Source organism: Schistosoma haematobium, chromosome 1, assembly GCF_000699445.3.
Source record: "Schistosoma haematobium chromosome 1, whole genome shotgun sequence".
In the NCBI taxonomy this organism is placed as follows: domain Eukaryota; kingdom Metazoa; phylum Platyhelminthes; class Trematoda; order Strigeidida; family Schistosomatidae; genus Schistosoma; species Schistosoma haematobium.
This window is the reverse complement of record NC_067196.1, coordinates 49818888-49842654: the sequence shown is the minus strand read 5'-3', so window position 1 is coordinate 49842654 and position 23767 is coordinate 49818888. Positions and strand designations below refer to the sequence as shown.

The 23767-nt window shown below is 41.8% G+C and overlaps 1 protein-coding gene across 2 annotated transcripts; it reads right to left on the bottom strand.

Moving 5' to 3' along the window:
• Window positions 1-8339: 8339 nt before the first annotated feature.
• On the bottom strand, window positions 8340-15229 carry RPS5_1 (ribosomal protein S5). Of its 2 annotated transcripts, XM_051208962.1 has the most exons (5): window positions 15082-15229; window positions 14837-15046; window positions 14496-14723; window positions 14392-14456; window positions 8340-9504 (listed from the first exon to the last, which is right to left on the bottom strand). In XM_051208962.1, the coding sequence occupies exons 1-5, from the start codon at window positions 15157-15159 to the stop codon at window positions 9483-9485; spliced, it is 603 nt and encodes a 200-aa protein (XP_051074375.1). In that variant the 5' UTR covers window positions 15160-15229; the 3' UTR covers window positions 8340-9482. The 2 variants fall into 2 exon arrangements, with proteins under 2 accessions (XP_051074375.1, XP_051074376.1); XM_051208963.1 differs by lacking the exon at window positions 8340-9504 and having other exon boundaries at window positions 14355-14723; window positions 14837-14949; window positions 14984-15203.
• Window positions 15230-23767: the final 8538 nt, after the last annotated feature.

The window sequence follows — 23767 nt, the reverse complement described above, 5'->3', positions numbered from 1 at the left end:
CTCCTCAAATTACGATGACTTGGGAATTACAATTAAAATACATACTGATGCTCTAGCTTCTGCTAACTACTCATAATGTATAATAATACGCTTTTTCTTTTCAACAAATTTCTTTAAACATATATGTTTATATATATATATATATATATACCATTTTTCACGTGGATTGCAGTTTTCGTGTGGTATGTTATGGGAACAAATGCGGACACAGTAGACGTTTGGGGTTATGTCAAAGGTGTTTTAAGTCGAAGCAAAAGTAGACAATTCGGCGACATTTCAAACGCAGATCCATAAAAAGGGGAAAGTCCACATTATTTCCCCCGGTCAGGCGAAAAGTAGACACTTTGGAGCATCTCTCCATTATTTTCCAACGCATATTCCCCTGTATTGGTTGAGTGGAGACCCGAATGAGCCAGATGTAATCGCCTGAACAGGAACTTAGCCAACCCAATCCGTAGACAATAGGGGACTTGACCTTGAAAGTTTCACTTTGATGAGACCAGACAGAACCCAGAAGCGTAAGGGAGGACTGCACCACTTCTACTTTGTCAACGCCATTGCCATCAAGCGCCGTCGACCTGACCAGTGCGTGCAGAGAGAAGACGTGATACACCTGTCTTGACATCGTAAGATAGTTACATTATTTTAGCGCGTCAGTAACATTATCTCTCTATTGTGGTTTATAACTTGAAGTAAAAACCCCATTATAGTCCATCTTGCTTTAGAATTATCATAAATCATGATGTATGAGATTTATGATTGGATTTAAAACCCATGAATTTTCATGTTTTTTTTAAGAAGTAAATAACTGTTCGCACCCGGTCTAAGACAACAAAGTAACATCTTACTTTGGATATCTCAGACAAACTTATCTTGTAAATAGGTTTTGATATTGTTTGCGAAATAAGTTTGCCGTGCCTATCTCCACAGTACCATTTGTGACATTACAACACCATAACAACAGAGAATCAAGACAGCCAGAAAGTGTCCATATTGAAATATGGTGCCCACAAATGCCATGGAACGGCCGAAGGTGGGGTGAGTTAGCTCTCCTTTTCTAAATGCTCTCACGTGGCCGCGAGTATATAGCCACTACCAGGGAAGTCCTACTCACTGCCTTCTCGCGGTGGTGTTTACGAAAGGACGAAAAGCGAATGTTTGGCGCTTTAATCCGGTTGGTGGATATAGAGGATCAACCTAGGGGAGTTGAAGAACCCTTATTCCAAACCAACGGTGCACATGGGCTCCAGTATCCTGCGGGAACAAATGGCGTATGAACCAATCGTTGGTCACCGGCTACCATGGGACTGCATCTCCTTATGATGCTCCACTGCCTTGTGGGTCAGACTTATAGGTCAAAGGCTCGGGGAGTGGCCCCCTAAGAAAACCACCTGCTTCGGTTTGGGCACCCGGGCAGTATCACAGCCCACACACAAATTGATAAACTCTTTATGCCTATGGAAATTACCTTTCTCGCTTTGAAAGACAAACAATTGATTAAGATTATTATCATTACAATTATTGTCATTATTAATACTATTATTATTATTACTACTATTATTGTCATTATTGTTATTATTATTAATATTATTATTATTATTATTACTATTATTATTATCCACATTATTCACCCTCTTTTATACTTATACAGCGGCTCGTCTTTGGTGGAAATTCGACTGTATCTAGACGTTCTCGAGTCACTGTCCGGTTGAAAATTGTATGCTACCACCGAATATGAGGACTGAAGCAGTTTTTCTGAAACCACGTGCACCATTCAAACTGACTGCCTTCAACGTTCGCACACTTATGCAGGTTGGACAACAAATAGGGCTGACTATGTCTTTGGAAAGCCTTAATATCGATGTTTGTTGTCTATCCGAGACCCGTATTCAAGACTCTGGTGAAGTACTACAAATTCGCTCTCCATCTGTCGCTTCGAAAAGCTTGTTTTACGTGCGTTTATTCGGGGACACTGTGGCATCTTCGTCTGGTCTTGCTCGCCTTGGTGTCGCACTAAGCGCTCGAGCTGAGGCAACACTAATCGACTGGATCCCCATTAACAGTCGGTTATGTGCTGTTAGATTAGAAAGTTCCATCAAAACGAGAGGAAATCGACGTGAGAAACGATATCTTTTCGTCATCTCCGCCTATGCCCCGACAGATTGCAGCCCGGATGCAATCAAGGATGAATTCCATCACCAGTTAACTGTTCTTCTCCAGAAAGTGCGTTCGACAGATATTGTAGTACTAGCCGGAGACTTGAATGCTCAGTTCGGGCGTCTAGGCACAGAAGAGGGTCGTTTAGGTGGCTGGTGCGGACTTGTTGGTCGCATGACAGATAACGGGGACCGTCTACTGCAACTGTGCACAGATCACAACCTGTTTCTGGCTAGCACTAACTTTCGGCACAGTCATCGCCGATGTGCCACCTGGCGTCCTCCCTCTGCATCTCAAGCCTGGACTCAGATTGATCACATCGCGATCAGCTACCGCTGGCGTGGTTGTGTACAAGACTGCCGCTCCTTTTGCAGTACCTATCTGGACTCTGACCATGCCTTGGTCTGCGCCAATACTGCCTTACTTTTCAGTGGACAACGAAGTGACCACCACCAAAAGATTGATGTTAGCAAGCTGGTTGCAACTTCTGTTGCAAGTAAGTATCGAACCGAGCTAGCCTCTAGGCTAGCTACCACTCCACCGAAAAGTATAGATGAGCATTGGTTGCAATTGCATGACGCCATGGAAATGGCGGGTACAGTCAGTTGTGGGTTTGCGAAACGTCCCGCTTTTAAGCACTGGATTCCTTCGAGCTCCTTACAACTAATCAAAGCCCGTCGGTCTACTCCGGGTGACCGTGAGTTTGATCACAAACGAAGGATGTTACGTAATGAAATCGGGCATTATTTATTTATTTATTTATTTGAACACATGAATATTGGTACAAGAGAGCGCCAATATATATGCGCAGCACTAAACAATGAGAATTTGAAGAGAAGTAGAAAAAAAACTAAGGAGCGCAAAAGAAAAAGAGAACAATGACGAAGAGATTGGAGTAAGGTAGTGTGGTAGTAACGAGGGAACGAAAAGGTACAATCAGAAATCTTTCAGGTAAAGGAGACACAACCACTTTTTATGAAGAAAGTAAAAGAAGGTTACAGCAGGATCGCCACTGGCTTCTATTCTGAGCCATATCTGATAACGTCTCTAGCCACTGTGTTGCGCTATCTCTCGGACCCCAGCCAGGGAGTCGTAAAGGACCAACACAAGCCAGTCCTTTGCAGCTTTCTTTCATGCCACGACACCATGTCATACACTGACCACCTCTCCGCTTCTGCCAACCAGTCCCAGTGTCGGCAAATAATGCACGACGTGGAATTCTCTGGGACGACATTCGTAGAACATGTCCAAGCCACCGAAGTCGGTGTTTCAAGATGGTGACACCAATTGTATTATCGTCTCTGTGCCCGAACACACGATACCGAACATCTGCATTACTGACATGGTGTTGCCACTGGATGTCAGCAATCCTTCGGAGACAACAATGATCGAACACAGAGAGTCGTCGAACGTCCTCAACTCAGAGAGACCAGGTTTCACAAGCATGAGGCGAAACTGCTCTCACCGACGCGTTGTAGATCCGGCCTTTTACAGCCAGACTAACATCACGAAGGCGCCAAAGGTGGCCCAGATTGGCATAAGCCGCTCCGGCTTTCAATATTCGTACATTGATCTCATCACTCACACCCCCACCAGCACTTATGCAGCTACCCAGATACACGAACTTCTCGACTACGTCTATCTGCTCACCATCCAGGGTGAATACAGGATTAGAATCCTGCCAGTCTTGTAGAAGTACTTTGCACTTCGAAGGTGCAAAGCACATACCATACCTATGGACTAAGGAATTGACGACGTTGTTTACAAAGGTTTAGGAACTAGAGAGTGTACTAACGTCATGGAATGAGTCGATAGTTGTCCCTATCTTTAAAAAGGGTTCACGTTGTTCCTGTAACAACTATCGGGGGATAAGTTTACTTCCGATTGCGTCCAAGCTATTGGCTTCCGTCATACTTCGTAGGTTGTTCAAAACCCGAGAAAGATTGACTCGCGAAGAGCAGGCTGGGTTTCGTTCTGGTCGAGGATGTATTGATCATATATTCACTCTCCGCCTAATGTTAGAACACCGCCATACTTTTCAAAGGCCAACAATCGTAGTGTTTCTTGACATCAGGGCTGCCTTCGATTCGTTGGACAGGACTCTTCTCTGGGATTGTCTATTGAAGAAGGGCGTGCCTGAGAAGTTTATTAATATCCTAAAAGCTCTATATGCAAACACCTCAGGGAGAGTGAGGGCATACAACCACCTCTCTCCATTGTTCCATTTGAGCAGTGGGGTTAGACAAGGTTGCCCAATCTCACCATTCCTCTTCAACTTTGCCATCGATGACATTCTGGAAACAGCTCTGATGGATGTAAGTAATACCGGTGTGGATCTGTTGTCTAGAGAAAGACTTCTCGGCCTTCAATATGCGGATGATATTGTCTTACTGTGCGATAATGCCCAAGCCATGCAATCCGCACTTAATCAGTTGGCAATCAGTGTCCATAGGTATGGTATGTGCTTTGCACCTTCGAAGTGCAAAGTACTTCTACAAGACTGGCAGGATTCTAATCCTGTATTCACCCTGGATGGTGAGCAGATAGACGTAGTCGAGAAGTTCGTGTATCTGGGTAGCTGCATAAGTGCTGGTGGGGGTGTGAGTGATGAGATCAATGTACGAATATTGAAAGCCGGAGCGGCTTATGCCAATCTGGGCCACCTTTGGCGCCTTCGTGATGTTAGTCTGGCTGTAAAAGGCCGGATCTACAACGCGTCGGTGAGAGCAGTTTCGCCTCATGCTTGTGAAACCTGGTCTCTCTGAGTTGAGGACGTTCGACGACTCTCTGTGTTCGATCATTGTTGTCTCCGAAGGATTGCTGACATCCAGTGGCAACACCATGTCAGTAATGCAGATGTTCGGTATCGTGTGTTCGGGCACAGAGACGATAATACAATTGGTGTCACCATCTTGAAACACCGACTTCGGTGGCTTGGACATGTTCTACGAATGTCGTCCCAGAGAATTCCACGTCGTGCATTATTTGCCGACACTGGGACTGGTTGGCAGAAGCGGAGAGGTGGTCAGTGTATGACATGGTGTCGTGGCATGAAAGAAAGCTGCAAAGGACTGGCTTGTGTTGGTCCTTTACGACTCCCTGGCTGGGGTCCGAGAGATAGCGCAACACAGTGGCTAGAGACGTTATCAGATATGGCTCAGAATAGAAGCCAGTGGCGATCCTGCTGTAACCTTCTTTTACTTTCTTCATAAAAAGTGGTTGTGTCTCCTTTACCTGAAAGATTTCTGATTGTACCTTTTCGTTCCCTCGTTACTACCACACTACCTTACTCCAATCTCTTCGTCATTGTTCTCTTTTTCTTTTGCGCTCCTTAGTTTTTTTTTCTACTTCTCTTCAAATTCTCATTGTTTAGTGCTGCGCATATATATTGGCGCTCTCTTGTACCAATATTCATGTGTTCAAATAAATAAATAAATAAATAATGCCCGATTTCATTACGTAACATCCTTCGTTTGTGATCAAACTCACGGTCACCCGGAGTAGACCGACGGGCTTTGATTAGTTGTAAGGAGCTCGAAGGAATCCAGTGCTTAAAAGCGGGACGTTTCGCAAACCCACAACTGACTGTACCCGCCATTTCCATGGCGTCATGCAATTGCAACCAATGCTCATCTATACTTTTCGGTGGAGTGGTAGCTAGCCTAGAGGCTAGCTCGGTTCGATACTTACTTGCAACAGAAGTTGCAACCAGCTTGCTAACATCAATCTTTTGGTGGTGGTCACTTCGTTGTCCACTGAAAAGTAAGGCAGTATTGGCGCAGACCAAGGCATGGTCAGAGTCCAGATAGGTACTGCAAAAGGAGCGGCAGTCTTGTACACAACCACGCCAGCGGTAGCTGATCGCGATGTGATCAATCTGAGTCCAGGCTTGAGATGCAGAGGGAGGACGCCAGGTGGCACATCGGCGATGACTGTGCCGAAAGTTAGTGCTAGCCAGAAACAGGTTGTGATCTGTGCACAGTTGCAGTAGACGGTCCCCGTTATCTGTCATGCGACCAACAAGTCCGCACCAGCCACCTAAACGACCCTCTTCTGTGCCTAGACGCCCGAACTGAGCATTCAAGTCTCCGGCTAGTACTACAATATCTGTCGAACGCACTTTCTGGAGAAGAACAGTTAACTGGTGATGGAATTCATCCTTGATTGCATCCGGGCTGCAATCTGTCGGGGCATAGGCGGAGATGACGAAAAGATATCGTTTCTCACGTCGATTTCCTCTCGTTTTGATGGAACTTTCTAATCTAACAGCACATAACCGACTGTTAATGGGGATCCAGTCGATTAGTGTTGCCTCAGCTCGAGCGCTTAGTGCGACACCAAGGCGAGCAAGACCAGACGAAGATGCCACAGTGTCCCCGAATAAACGCACGTAAAACAAGCTTTTCGAAGCGACAGATGGAGAGCGAATTTGTAGTACTTCACCAGAGTCTTGAATACGGGTCTCGGATAGACAACAAACATCGATATTAAGGCTTTCCAAAGACATAGTCAGCCCTATTTGTTGTCCAACCTGCATAAGTGTGCGAACGTTGAAGGCAGTCAGTTTGAATGGTGCACGTGGTTTCAGAAAAACTGCTTCAGTCCTCATATTCGGTGGTAGCATACAATTTTCAACCGGACAGTGACTCGAGAACGTCTAGATACAGTCGAATTTCCACCAAAGACGAGCCGCTGTATAAGTATAAAAGAGGGTGAATAATGTGGATAATAATAATAGTAATAATAATAATAATAATATTAATAATAATAACAATAATGACAATAATAGTAGTAATAATAATAATAGTATTAATAATGACAATAATTGTAATGATAATAATCTTAATCAATTGTTTGTCTTTCAAAGCGAGAAAGGTAATTTCCATAGGCATAAAGAGTTTATCAATTTGTGTGTGGGCTGTGATACTGCCCGGGTGCCCAAACCGAAGCAGGTGGTTTTCTTAGGGGCCACTCCCCGAGCCTTTGACCTATAAATCTGACCCACAAGGCAGTGGAGCATCATAAGGAGATGCAGTCCCATGGTAGCCGGTGACCAACGATTGGTTCATACGCCATTTGTTCCCGCAGGATACTGGAGCCCATGTGCACCATTGATTTGGAATCCGGTTAAAGCGCCGGACATTCGCTTTTCGTCCTCTCATTTTCGTAAACAACACCCCCGCCACGAGAAGGCAATGAGTAGGACTTCCCTGGCAGAAGCTGTATACGCATGGCCGTGTGAGAGTATTTCGAGAGGGAGAGCGGACTCTCCCCACTCTCGGCCGTATCAGGGCATTCAGGGGGCAAAGCTTGCGTAAGGACCGAGAAGCCTGGTGGTCGAAGCGTGCTTATGAGCTGGAAGCAGCAGCTGCATCTGGTAACTACCGGAAGCTCTTCCAGCTCATCCGAGCCACTGGCAGCAAGAAGTCTGGTGTGAGTGAAACAATCTGTGAGGATGATGGGATGCCAATCACTAACATCCATCGACGTCTTGGACGATGGGCAGAATTTTTCGAAGGGCAGTTCAACTGGCCTGCTGCTCCGGCAACATCGGTCGAACTGTCCTGTCCCTCTTCGAATCCTCATTGTTTTGTGTGGCGCATATATATTTGGTGCCCTTTTGTACCAATATTTATGGGTTCAATAAATAAATTCCGGAACTTATACGACGGACTACAGTGCAAGGTCGTGCATGGAGGACAGCTGACAGATGCATTCCAAATAAGGACCGGAGTCAGACAAGGCAGTTTACTCTCTTACTTCCTCCTTCTTCTGGTGGTCGACTGGATTATGAAGACCTCGACATCTCAGGGAAAACACGAAATGCAATGGACAGCTCAGAATCAATTAGAAGATTAGGACTTCCCAGATGACCTAGCCCTCCTATCTCATACATGTGAACAAATGCAGATAAAGACAACCAGTGTAGCAGCAGTCTCTGCATCAGTAGGCCTCAACATACACAAGGGGAAAACCAAGGTCCTCAAATACAACACGGAGAACAGCAATCCAATCACTCTTGATGACGAAACTCTGGAAGAGGTAGAATCCTTCACATACCTGGGAAGCATCATCGATGAACAAGGAGGTTCAGATGCAGACGTGAAGGCGAGGATCGGCAAAGCAAGGATAGCATTCCTACAATTGAAGAACATATGGAACTCAAAACAACTTTCAACCAATATCAAAGTGAGAATCTTCAATACGAACGTCAAGGCAGTTCTAGTGTATGGAGCTGAAACTTGGAGAACTACAACAACCACCATCAAGAAGGTACAAGTATTTATAAATAGCTGTCTTCGCAAGATACTCAACATCCATTGGCCGGATACCATCAGCAATAGCCTTCTGTGGGAGAGAACAAACCAACTTCCAGCTGAAGAAGAAATTAGGAAAAGACGATGGAAATGGATAGGACATACATTACGCAAATCATCAAACTACATCACGAGGCAAGCCCTAACTTGAAGTCCTGAAGGGAAGCGGAAAAGAGGAAGGCCAAAGAACACATTACGTCAGGAAATAGCAGATATGAAAAGGATGAATAACAACTGGAAAGGATTGCTCAGGACAGGGTTGGATGGAAAATGCTGGTGAGCGGCCTATGCTCTTTCATGAGGAGTAACAGGAGTAAGTAATTTGATTAATTTTGATTATTACCTTGAAAAAGTCCAGAGACGTTTGCTGGATGGAACGTTGAGATTTAAATTTTAATTGTTGAAATTATTTCGAACACAATTTACAAACACAATGCCTTCACTTTCGATATAGTTTGAACGTGATCCCCATGGAATATGATGCACGTTCTTAGATAATGAGCATCGAACTGGAACTCATTATTACAACACATCAAAGAATTTTCCCACTTTTACATTCTTCAAGAGGAATCATCCAAATTCTCGTACTGTCTTAATAGACATATGAAGTTTAATTAGGAAAACTGCCTATTTTCAGAATCTTGAACGGAAAAATTCCAAGTGAACACATAACCAGTGGGACCAACAAGAGATATAATAATTGTTTCAGAAATGAAGATGCAGCTGCCTTATGTCAAGATCAGATCAACAAAGATCGTTCAGACTAATCACAATCGTTTCTCTTGTTTCACTACCGAAAATAGATGAGTAGTCCACTCAATGGTTACTGAAATTTTCATTTACAGAGGAAATTATTACTCTCAACAGTTTGTATTCAGAAAAAAGAATGATTCGCGCATATTAACGTAGGTACCAACAAAGAACATTTACTGAAATAATTTATTTATAATCAGTGCATCCAAAAGACAATTGTAGATACCACTATGTCCTGAAAATACGTGTAAATGTTTATCGACGTTGGTCAACCCAACTAGATACATAGAATTTGGAACGTGTGATTAACTAATCGTAGAAACAATTTTAACATATGATAATGTAGACGAAACATGGCGAACTATAACTTCTGAAACATGCTAATATCGACCTAAAGAAGCAGTGACAAGACGTTGATCGTCAAACACAACAGTAAAGTTGACGTTAATACGTTTATTTAACACTATCCGTCAATTTATTAACCTGAGGCTGAACATGTACTATATTAAGGTTTAGTGGAACAAATCCAGACCAATCTACTCCATTCCTTATCATTTTAAATTTACCCACGTGTTCGATACTCGGAATAAGTCAGTCAGCTACAATGTAAGACCAGGCACATATATGCATCAGTCCAAGTTGCCATACCTCATTAACACAACAAGATGGACACCGGATTCATAAAAGTAGTTAATTCAGAGGTGGTAATATACAAAAGAAAGATTGCAATAAGGATATAGTACAGGAAGAAAGAATTAGTTCGTAGAAAGAAAGATATGAAGCAATTATAATCTCTTAGTTTAAAGGAAGACAAAGAGTGTATACACCGACGCCATTGTGATCGATTCTGAGCCATGTCACCAAGAGTCTCCAACCATTGTTTACGATAGTCACGCAGACCCCAACCAAGTAGTCTGCATCTACCAACATGACTCACACCAAAAGTTAGTGACTTCAAGCACTGATGCTACATTTTAGTTTGGCCGCCCCTAACTTTCTTCCAACCATCTCCAACACCGGTTAGCATTGCACGTCGTGGTAATCGGTGTTTGGGCATACGTGACACGTGACTCAACCATCTCAGTCGATGAAGATTCACAACCTCATCGACTGATTTACCATCATTCCCTAATACCCTGCGTCTAACCTCATTATTACTTACCCGGTGATCCCAGCAGACGCCAGCAATATTTCTAAGGCATCTGTGGTCAAATACTAGTAGCTTACGAGTGTCTTCTACTCTTAATGGCCATGTTTCGCTGCCGTAAAGTAAAACAGAACGGACTGCCGCGCAGTATACTCGTCCCATAATTGATAGGAGGATATCTCGCCTTCGCCACAGGTGACGTAAGTTGGCAAAAGCCAAATGAGCTTTTCGAATCTGTGCTGAGATTTCGTCAGACACCAACCTATAGGGCTGATCAGACTTCCAAGATAAGTGAGGTCAACGCGTTCGACTTCACTCCCTACTCTTAGTTCAGGTGTTGACGCAGACCAGTCCTGAAGCAACAACTTGCATTTAGAGGGGGATAAGCGCATCCCAAACATTTTGGGATTTCTGCTCAGTGCTACTAAAAGATTCTGCATTTTATCAGCGTCTTCACCAAACAGGACGATGTCATCTGCGCATTCCAAGTCGATAAGTGGACCTCATGGAAGAAGATTATTGCCCCAGAATTCAGTCGACGAGAATGTTATTTCCATCATTAGGTCTATGGTGAATTTTAAAAAAATGGGAAAAGTGGAAAGCCTTGACGGACACCACTTGAGGTTGCAAAATCAGATGACAGTTCGCCATAAGCTCCAACTCGACTGGTAGTGTTCGAGTAGAGAGCCTTTACAAGGTTTATGTACTTCTGAGGTACGCCTTTCAATGACGGACACTGCCACATAATATCGCGATCTACCGAGTCAAATGCTGCTTTTAAGTCAAGAAAGACCACCATTGTCGGACGCCGATAAGTATGCCTGTGTTCTAGAACCTGAGTAATGGTGAGTACGTGGTCGATGCAGCCACGACCAGGTCTGAAGCCAGCTTCATTCTCTCGTGTTTGCAGTTTACGAGTCTTAGGCGTCTGATAATTATCGAGGCTAGTATTTTAGATACTATATTAGTTAAACTAATCCCTTTATGGTTGTCACAGGATGATTTTAACCCTCTCTTATATATTGGGACGATGATTGCGACCAATCAGATGGAATGACGTCTAACTCCCAGATCTTAGCTAAAATATTAGTCAACCTAGTCGCTAAAATTGGACCACCATCCTTAAAGACCTCTGGAGCCAATCCATCTGGACCAGCTGCCTTTCCTCGTTTCAGATTAACTATAGCCTTCTGAACTTCAGCGAGAGTTGGGGGACCTACTTCAATGTTCCATTTACGCTGTCTGGGAATGGAGGGTAGTTGTAGAGTAGCTGAAGGCCAGCTGAACTGTTCTCTGAAATGTTCCACCCATCGTTCTTAACGTCTGAACTGAAAGCAGATGAGGGTGTCGTCTCTTTCCGAAATAGTCTGACTTACACTTGACTTATTAATTCCAGTTTCTCTTATTAGTCTGTAGAGATGTCTTGTGTTCCCTATAGCCGCCGCCTTTTCCATCTTTCTTGCTTTCAGTGCCCACCACTGATCACGGTCGTTCCTTAGACTTTTGCTTTACCTAGATCTGATTTGTTGTCGCTCTCCATCGTGTTCAGAGCCTGATGGGATGAGTTTACGAGAATCCATCAGTGCAATAGACCTTGAGGAAATCCATTGGTTCTTTGTAACCCTGTGGTTTAAATCATTGATAGATGTTACTACTGTTTGTATAGCTTTCCAAGTAACATCTGGGTCAACCTCGTTTTCAGAACTACCTAATTGTGACCTCAGTTGTTCCTGGAACCTACTTTTGGTTTTTCGCTACTCAATTCAGTTCTAATGGGTCTTTTTACTGAGGCTATTTTGCGTCCAGTGAGGCGCAAGCAGATGCGTGCCCGTATTAGGGCGTGGTCGGAGTCCAAGCAGGTACTCTAGAATGAGCGACAATCTTCTACCGACCCTCTCCAACGATGACTGATGGCAATATGGTCTATTTGAGTCCATCGTTGGTTTGGTGTAGGGGATCGCCATGTTAGACAATGTCTCTCCTTATGCTTAAAATAAGCGATTGTCTGAGCACAGTTGCAGCAGACGATCACCATTATCTGTTCGTTGTGCCGGTATACTAAAATACTCACCTAAATGCCTTTCTGTTTGGTTTAATCTACCTATCTGGGCATTAAGGTCACCTGCTACGAGTACTATGTCTGGACGTTTAGCTTTCTGAAGAAGTTCAGATAGCTTTCTGTAAAATTCATCTTTCACTTCATCTGGGCTGCAGTCGGTAGGAGCGTAGGCAGAAACAACAAAAAGGCAACGACGTGTCACTATCCTTCGTAGTTCTTACGGAGCCGTTTAGCCTAATAGCATATAAACGACTGTTAACGGGGATCCACTCTAACAATGCTTGTTCCGCCCTCAAGCTTAGTGCTATCCCGACTTCTACCAGTCCACGACAGCTGGCCGCCGGGTCACCAGATACACGGAGGGTGTATCTCGTTGGCTCTATGTTTTGGAGAGGTGAGGTCAAGTGAATGACCACACTGGGATCCTGTATGCGTGTTTCAGAGACACAGCATACATCAATGGTACGAGATTCTAGGGTTCTAGCCAAGGAAGCCTGTTGACCGATTTGACATAGGGTGCGTACGTTGAAGGCTCCAATGTGTAGTTTGGAGCGAGGTTTCAGTAGACCTGGGACAGTGTTTTGAGCACTAGAATCATTGGCTATGATGACACTTGAGGGGGAAGCCGAAAAAGGAAGTTTAGAGGTAAAAATCGATGTAGGAGGAATAATAGGAAGTGAAGATGGAGGTTGATCATGGATACAGTGATACTCGGAATATCCTACAGGCTTTCACACGATTTTGATGAGAAGCAAGTATCACGTTTGGAAAATCACGACGTAACAAAACACACGAAATCCAGTACCTATGGAAGTTGCACTCGCGTTTTTAATGGCGTTTAGGACATAAACGAGAGAAGAAAAACAGTAAAACTACTAATCGTTAATTCAATTAGTTGCTTATGTATCATATACGGGATAGTGCAGTTATAACTGCCTTAACAGGGGCAGAAAGGTTTTTATCTTGAACTGCTAAATTGGTAAGTTACAAATTAATGTGACAAGCTGTAGTCCAAGAAATCTATCCTATAAATCAAAGATGAGCACTTTTATGCATAAACTTATGCAAAACAGCGGTAAGACTAATAAGATACTAAAAACCAACCCTCCAATAATGGACGCAATCAAACAGGTTGAGCAACCAACGATGAGAACTGGCAACAATCAAGGTCTGTTTAGATTCATGTTCGCTGATCGAATTATCTTACACACCACTTCCTTAAATGCAGACAGACAATACTCTAAATCGTCTGCGTCGAAAAATGGAAAACCGAGGGAGCCGCAGTACTTCAAGAGGGTATATGCTTTTAGTTCGTTCATAGCTTAAAACTAATGGCAAATCAAGCTTCTTGAAGTACAAGCAGTCCCGTTCAAAGAGGGATTTTATAGCCACTGAAACCCTTAATTAAGCAGTTTTTTTAATTAAAGAGATAAAATATAATCTATACCCATATATCTGGTGTTCATCTTGTTGTGCTGATGCGGTATGGCAACCTGGACCGATGCACATATGTGCCTGGTCCTACATTGTAGCAGACTGACTGACCGTATATTCGACAAGGTTGATCAGTGGTAAACCCACTTTAGACAGCTAACTTGTCTAGTGTTGAAATAATCGGATTACTCAAATACTAGTCCACAGTTGACCATATCAAACACGATTCAAGAAACATTCACAAACCTGGCTGAATCTGTTGTTTAGTGAACTATGGTTTCTAGTGAATACTGATCCTCCACATTTTTACAGTTGGCGAGCGACCAACCGTAATAAACAACAGCACGAGATATTTACGAGGTGATGATTAAGGAAAAAATATTTTGCGCATTTTGAAATAAATGGTGATATATGTTCCGCATACGACATGCTCTATAAGCCCAAAGAATTATAATTAACTGACGAAGAAAATATTAAAACAAACAAACAAAAGTCCGAATCTTTTATTTAAAGATGCATATTACCGGTTGGATTTGGCGACACGTTCCAACTCATCCTTCTTTTTGATTGCATAGGAATTTGAGCTGCCCTAAAAATAGTGCGTGAAAAACATCAATATTAACCATACTTTAGCGGCATTAAGAAGTTCGTCGGCTAGGCATTCAGATATGGTCTTAACATTTCTGAAGGCTGCTTCTCTAGCTCCGGTACACAAAAGATAAATTGCCTGGTTCACTCGTCGTAGAGGAGAGACATCAACTGCTTGACGTCGGACAGTACCACCACGACCAATACGAGTTGAATCTTCTCTTGCACCACTGTTAAGCACAGCATTGACGAGCACATGGATTGGGTTCTAAAAAAAACACGGTTAGCTCTAGGGATTTCAGGTCATTCTTGAAATCGTATGGATCATACGAACGAGACAAATTCATCATAATAGAAACTTGAACCACATATTAAACTTACCTCACCAGAAAGCAAGTGTATAATTTCGAAGGTATGTTTTAGAATGTTTATCGCCTTGACTTTCTTTCCATTATTGCGACCATGCATCATAAGAGAACAGCACATGCGCTCCACTAAAGGACACAATGCTTTACGAAACCGTTTAACTTGATAGCGACCAGCAGTATGTGGAACGATTGGATTTCCTTTTCGCTTGATGTTGATGTAATCCTAAAACATGAACCAACGTCATAAAAATATCATACAGTTAAACTGAGATCATGTACATTCAGATCATCAGCACTCCACTTTCCGAAAAGCTTGATTTCTTGCTCGGAATCCATGATGCCAAACACGCCTATTACTAACAAAGTGAGCGCCTCGCATCACCGATGACATATTCGAACAAGCAACTGTATTTTTGTGGAACTCCGAAGTTACTTGAAAATTGAATAATTTAGACTGGCTACAAGCAAGCTTCGCTTATCAATGTTATTGTGGAATTTAAGCTTACTCAATTGTTTGTCACATACGTCAGCGATCGAAGCTTAGTTTTTAGTAATAAGATGACAGGTCGATTGGTTAATATTAATTCTTGTTATGTGTGTCATAATGGAGATCCAGCTGCTTCTTTAAAATGTCCACTCATGCAGCGTGTTCCAGTTATTGACCACTCGATGAGAAGAACATAATATTTCTCTCAGTTTTTCATAATACCATTGATTAGCTACATTTCGCTAGACAACAAAGAGCCGTAAGCAAACAAAATATACTGTCCTACGCATACGGATGGATTGATATTATCTTGTTAGTCAAGAACGCTACGCTTCCTGCTTCTGAGATCTTAGGCTCTCTAATGTTTGTCGTATTTTTTTAAAATTGCTTTAGTCCAGGCTCCGCAATTGCATGCTCCGTTGAAGTACACTGTCTACTAGTTCTACCTTACAATCAAATCGGACAGTTAAAGCCCATGTATTATATGTTAGATATCACACTACTATGAAGTTAACTACTGGTGCAAGTCATAAAATATTAGGAAGACAATATGTATAAATATACCACGAGTGTTCATAGTTTGACAACGCTTCAACCAGTAATACCTTTATAATCGTTTAGTCTAGGCTGGCTGATAGTTAAGAGGGATGCATAGCTCAGCAAATATGTGACCGAGCGCCTCCAGATAGGTGTGCCCAACGAAAATAATGAGGTCAGTATCGATTTCAAATGCTCGCAGAACCAATTAATTTGGGGATTTATTTACCGTTACACAACAATTGATTAAGTAAATGTCAATTTCTATGAGCTTGAGGTTTGAACATTTCGATATTGTAGTGCAGAGGACAAGTTAGAATCGCAGACAAAAATTCAATGACGTCGTTTAGCAAGTTTTTATGCTTTAGCGCAACACACTAGACCTCATCAAAAGAGTCATATAGATGACCAGGATCCAAATTAAAGGAAAATGTTGTCAGATGTTCGAGCACAGTTGTCAATGAGCTAGATCTTTTTCACTAGAGTCCATTTATCAGGAATTCAGATGGACCTACGAAATCAGTAGCAAGCAAGAGTTTAGTAGAGTACTAGCCTTATTCTCGTTATAATGTAATTGTTATTACTAATGGCCGTTCAGACAGTCTTCTAAGACATGTTACAAATATCAAGTATATTGGCGAATCGCAGCAATAAACCAGTCAAGTACTTTACTATCACCGTTCGTTCTAGGGAGAGTTCAATGAAAGTCCAGGTCCTCCCTGAAACTAGTCACTGATGGGGCTGATACCACTTGTTCTCCAGATTTTGAGCTCACCCGCAAAAAATAATCTCGACGGCTTAAGCGATAGCGGTCATTCATTAACGTAAAGAAGAAAAGTAGAAGGCATAAGATGGCGCCCTTGGGGTGCACCACTTTTGGCCGTCTTCTATTCCGATAGCCTTCCATTGACCCTCACTATCTGTCTCACAAAACAAGCTTCCTATTCATTCTTGTACAGCACCTGTTATTTCAAAGTTCGACAGTTTCTGCACAAGACCTAAGTGCGAAACCTTGTCAAAAGCTTTGCTAAAATATATGAACATCGCATCGAGAGACAAACCCATGTCTGCTGTCTGATTCTCTCTCCAGATAAGTAAGTGGGTTAAATATGAATGATATTTCCGAAACCCTTGTTGCTCTGGAATTAACAGACTTTACGATTCTATGTGATTTGGTAACTTAAGCCAAATCATCTTTTCAAGTAACTTAACGACTATGCTAATCTAGACTGACAGGCTGGTAGTTAGATACGATCTGTCTTTGACCATCCTTAAGTATAGGACTGACTATAGTGTCTTTCCAATCTCCAGGGAGTTGAGCGAGTGAAAAAGAAATGCTGAAAATTGTCGTGAGCGATTTTGAAATATTGTCCGCAAGAGATGACGGCAGTCGTGGATGTAACCCACCACGGCCCGGCATCTTACAAGGTTTGAGGTTAGTGATCAATAAAAGAATAGCTTCCTCAGTCACAAGTACAGGTCATGTGGCTGGTATCTCAGCCGTGTGATCAGGACAAGTATTTGTGACAATACACGTAGAGTAGACTTCGCTTCAATGGTTTGAAAAGGCCTCAGGTTTTGCTCGATCTGATTCAGCTACTACATCTGATTTTACGTGTAACAGTAACGGGGGAATACCATCACTAAGTTTCATTCGCCGTTTAACATACGAAAACAGTGGTTTCGGACAAGTAGGTCTATCATATGCCAACTGTCGTTCGTAAATAGTACGGGATTTGGCAATGACCTTTTTACATATATTCCGGATTTTTCGATATTCACACTTAAATGATGCGTGTCCTGTAGACAAGAATAGGTCACAGAAGTATCTCCTACGCTTCAACAACTTCCGAGATTCCTTGTTAATCAATGGAGGGCAATGTGATAGCTTACGTGTTGACCATGGGATAAACGGTAATGATACAGACTGGAATGTGGCCTCAAACTTATCCCCTTCGTCTTTGATCGATTCATCCGCCTCGACCTACCAGTCTGTCGAGATAGCACAGTCTCTGATTGCCAGAATATTGGCTCTCCAGATATTTAGACTGGGTGAAATTTTCGAGTACCAACTTCAAGGCCCTTCTTGGTTGAGTTTCGCCTCCAACCCACTTACCGAGTCTTATTACTCATATGATATACCCCTGAAACCTCTCAAGACAATAGATTCCTTACGGCAGATCCCACTAACTCTACATCGTCTGCCTGTTAGCTACTGGGAGCTTACCGTCAGTTTTTATTGTAAACGAGTCGTGGGAGTCGAGCGATCAACTCACAACAATTTTCGGCCTTCGATAGGGCTAGATATTGTCTTAATTCGGGACTTTGACGGAGTAATCTGAAACCAAGAATGTGGACCCACGACGGACTTTGAAACTTAACGGGCGCTGTTTTCGGCCATCTTTCCTTCCCTTCTTCGTTTCTACGTCATCCATATCCCACCAGTCATTGCTTCTACATAGGGACAATAACTCCTAATTTAAGTAATCAGCCGCTGCTGTAGTAACTTGAATACGAATAATCAGTGGTGTTTCACTCATTATTTGCCTCGACATAGAAACCCCTATTGCGTATCGCACAGCTGGGCGTTCGGTATGTGCTGTAACAGCGTTTACGACACTGAAACATTCTTCGCTATCAGTACCCATGTTAACAGTACAGCATCATTAATCATTTGCTAGACAACAAAAAAGGCTAATCGCCTCTTGGATGAGTAATGCCCTGCTCAAACAACAAAACATACCAAGCCAATGGAAGTTAGGTATTGAGCACCTTTTATATGCAGTGGTATTCAGGCGAGTACAAATCTTATGGAATCACGCATTACACTCACCACATTTCATTCCTTCCTCCACAGGGAATAAGCAATATGGCAGTCCACATTTCTGAGTAGGGCCGACCATCTCAAAAATAAACCAAATGTGGATTTGAGAAACATTTAAAACCCCAGCCGAAATAAATCAATTCAAAGTTGACTAAGTATGCTTTCATGCAATAAATACACGTAAGCCAAGTCAATGCACGCAAGTACGAAATTACTTTAGCTGAAATAAATTCAATTAAAGTGTCACTGAATAAAAATAAAGAGAATTCAATGATGGGAACTTTTATTTTCGATGAAATCATTTGCATATGCTGCACATTCGTATCAATAGTTGTGAGGTAAATACGTGTCTATAGGAGGGTAGAAAAGATTGCGTCATAAACTGATTCGAGACTCTTTTTATCAAATGAGGCTATATGATAAACATGCGTATTTGAATTATACTATAAACTAAGAATCCCAGAAATTACGCAATCGAATCAAGAAGTGCTAGACAAGCACAAAAAATGTACTGTATTTGAAATTCGAAACCAAGCATTCAACAAGTACAAAGGACTCCTCAGTTTATCCAAACACCACATCCGCCACAGCTTAAATTGGAGTCTAGGTGTTTGTAATCGATTGTGCGTCTTCTTCTCAAGTTCATCCTGAGTCTATCTGACATTATATTGTATAAGGATTCTGTATTATCCAGAATGTACTCATTAGCATTAGAATTAACAACCGAAATCGGAACAGACTCACCTGGTTCCTGGTATTGTATTTGATCAACATGTCGATTGTGTGTACTTAAGCCAATGATATCTAGAATTCGCATCATAAATTTCCCGACATTCTTCAGCACAATCACCGTGGATGGTCGAAGATCATTTCCACGATAATGTGTTACCTCTGCAGACTCCAAACATCTCATATTCGACCGAAGAATTCTTCCTTTTAATAAATTTGATGGAGTCTCTTTCGTCACAGAATGTCTGGCGTTGCTATTTTGCAGTAGAAAAGTATCTTCTCCCCTCTTCGGCACATTAAATGTTGATGCAGTAATAGAATCAATATGAGTTTTCAATGTCCTGACAAAATTCTCTGCCTGACCATTAGAACATGGATGTCTGGGAGCAGTAAACAGATGTTTGTACCCTACACCATTCAACCAGGTAGTGACTGTATCTGCAGTAAAATGAGAGCCATTATCAGTTATTAACACCATGGGATCCCCTTCTCGACTAAATACCTTTCTTAATGCTTGAATTGTGAAGTCAGAATTTGGTTAAGTTGTGAAAAAATTTCAGGCCACTTTGAAAAAGAATCAATGACTGCAAGTGCATAGTATTTGCCAAGAAATGGACCACAATAGTCAGCATGAATTCTATACCAGGCATCAGACGATACTGGCCATGGAGTCCACTTCGAAGGATGATTTTTCAACTTATGACACTTTTCACAATTGTTTGCTTTACGACATATATCTTCATTTATCTCTGGCCACCAACATATGAGCCTTGCCAAGGACTTCATTTTTTCAACACCTAGAGGTCCACTATGAAGATCTTCAAGAAAGGATTTACGCAATGAAGGAGGAATAACAACACGATCATTTAAACACAAAATAGCTCATCCCGCTTTCAAATCTACGTTTCAGATTAGCGTCTCAACCTTTCCGTATAGCATTCAGTACACATCCAAAGTATCTACGAGTTTCACTAATGAGATCTGGACATCTCACTGGTAAAGATTGCACTAACAAACAGTCTGAAGTATTAACCGGTCTATCTTGTAATGATTGCCGAGAAACGTAGTCAACGTGTTGAATTTGTTTGGCACTTCTCTTCTGAACCGTCTAGTCATATGCACTGAAAGAAATACTCCATCGGTGAACCATAACAACTGAGGAATGTGCTAAGGATTTTTCAGGATGATAAATAAACTTTAAAGCTTAATGATCAATAATTTTAGTGAATTTTTTTCCGAATACATATTTCTGAATTCTTGTAGCAGCCCAAAACACAGATAATGCTTCTCGCTGAGTCTGTGAATAACCTTGTTCAGTAACAGTACGTTTGCATGAAACACAAATAACTGGTCTACCTTCCTGCTCCAAAATTGCGCCAATACCCACAGATGATGCGTCAGTAATGAGTACAGAATGTACGCTCGGGGAGTAAGTTCAAAGACCAACATCATTTTGAAGGAACTTTAGTAGACTTCGTAAGCATGACTCTTGTTCTTCACTTCATTTGAATGAATTGGATATCAAAGTATTAAATAAACAATTTGCACGACAAGAAAAATTAAGAATAAAACGGGAATAGTATTGAAGAGTACTCACTAGTGAACGTAGTTCCGTAAGATTTTTTAGAGACGGTGCATTTGTCAGTGGAGCTAGTCGTTTCATATTTGGTCTCAAACCATTACCATCAACTAGGTATCCAAGACATTCGAAACTAGATACACAAAATGGACACTTGTTTGGATTCACTGTAATATTCCTCTCAATTAAACGACGCAATAAAGCAATAGGTCTCTGGTCATGAACTACCTTATCAGAACCATGAACAATGAGATCATCTTGATAAACTTCAACACCTTCAAGATACCTAACTACTTTATTCATAACTTCCTGAAATATGGCTAGGGGACAACTTAAACCAGATGGAAGGAAATTTATTTGAACAGACCAAATGGAGAGTTAATTGTAGTCAGAATAGATGAATATTGATTTAAATAGATTTGAAGATAAGCATCTTTTCGGTCAAATTTCGAAAACACTTTATAACCCAGTATTGACAGCCTTGTTTCGTTAATTAAAAATTCCCAAGGTATGTATGGACAATTATCATCTCTTATTAGCAATTCACAACATCCTCGTATGGGCAGTCTCTGTCCAATAATCCCCAATATTGATAATTCAGTGGGTCGTACTACAACGTTAGGATCTAGAGATTTCAAGTTCTTGAATGAAATAATGGACTCTATACTGCCTGTGTCCACAATAGTCATGAAATTGACCAAGCGATTGTATATACAGTCGCTTTTGAATACGAGCATTACCTTTCGATATGGTAGACAAAGATAAATGGTCATTAGGAACAGCTGAATTAGTGGGATATAAATTCCAAGGTTTAGTACTACTTGAGGCAAAATGGACAGTAGCTTTGCATACTGACTGAATGTGTCCTACCTTACCACGCTTAAAACATTAAGCATTACGAAATACACATGAATTGCGAGCATGAAACTTTCCACACGATAAACATTTACCAAACTTCATCTCACCTTTGTGATTTGCTTTGTAATTCCTCGTTGAAACACCTTTCATATTTACACGAGAATAGGAATCACTGTTAAACGAACGCAAGTTTGATTGACCCTGAGATTGTAGTTCAGCACGACGACTAAGCAAAGTATTAGAAATCTTCATCGACTGGATATCAGGTTCATTCACTGCCTCGTAGTTAATACACGTAGTTCTAGCATCTTGAAAGAAACAGTTGGGTATTTTTAACAGCTCTCTTTCCAAACCCGGTATGTTAATTCCTGCAATTAATCGATCTCTCAGTTGCACATGAAATTGATCAACGAAATTACACTTGGCAGCTTGTTTCTGCAATTCAAGGATGAATTCCGTAACCTTTTGATCCCTTCGATGAACCATCTAGCGAAATTTCGCCCTTTCACGGCATTCAAAACTGGTGCATTTTACATGACTTAATAATAGCTCTTTAAGAGTTGCATAAGGGAGTGAGATAGGTTTTTCTGGATATGCCAAATTTGTTTGATAAGCGGTACGCTTCTTTTCGGATGAATGTCAGAAAACGTGCCACAATTTTATCACCTTCAACATCTTTCTTGGTCACGCTCCAGGTTTCAAACCCTTTCCAAGTAATCCTCAAAAGCTTCAGGAGTTGAATGAATATCTAACTTTTCCATCGCAGGCTCAATCGTGACGCCAATGGGATAATTAGAGTATTTGAATTATAGTATGAACTAGGAATCCCAGAAATAACGCAATTTGGTCAAGAACCACTGAATAAGCACGAGCGAATGCACGACTGCAATTGAACGCAACTCGATTTCGTACTGTAATTGGAATTCGAAATCATGCGTTCGACAAGTACAAGGGAATCATTAGTTCATTCAGACACCACAGGTTACGAAATAATTCAGGGGTTAGAGAAGTATATGAGAACGAAGATAATTCACGAGTCAGAATTATGAAAGATAAAGTTGCTACAAATATTCTGAGTTTGACGGTTTTAGGCTTTTACTAGCATCTATAACACAGTTTACGTCAATATAGTCATGAAAAATTCATGCAAACAACCTGGATGCCGTTTCGCTGTTACACCTGGTATGCAGTGCGACAACTGCAAAGGTTGGTTCCACGAAGTGTGCAACTGCTTACAACAGACTTAGCAAGCCGAATCATAAGTGGAAATGTTTTATGTGCAGCACGGATGCTGTAGTCTTGCTGAGTAACATCATTGTCCTATTGACAGGTCTGCAGAATAAGTTGTCAGCAAACTTGGAAAATGACAGTCATAAAACGGGTAGACAAACAAGGACGCGCAACGAAAACAAGAATAGGGATGTCGACAGGTATATCATCGATGGAGCATTCATTAGCACTAATGATGACACGTTGAAACTCAGCACCATCATTACGTCTACGGTAATCGACTCCCTTAGTAAACTCCGGTCTCGCAGCTCAGGGTCCTTGAATGCGACAGTGGACCCACATTAAAAGAGCTAAAAAGGATCAGGTGTTACCGTCTAAACTGAACATCCTAGGTGTTGTACGGTAATCAATTGGTGATTTGATCGCACAGTCTACCCCCAAGAATGTCCGTCCGCTCATCAAAGAGCCTAGGATTCAGAAACGTGCCCCCACCTACAAACAACAAGGTGCTGAACCTGAACGCACCGGAAAACCTGGGACGACAATAACGGTTCGCGATGACTCCCTCATAATCATGAACCTCAAAGACAACCCTGACCTTTCTCTCAGTTTGCAGGACAAAAATCACAGGATGCTTCAGGGTGAATTGAACAAGAAGCTCGAACTTTCTAGAATAGGGCCTTTGACGGTCACACGGCTC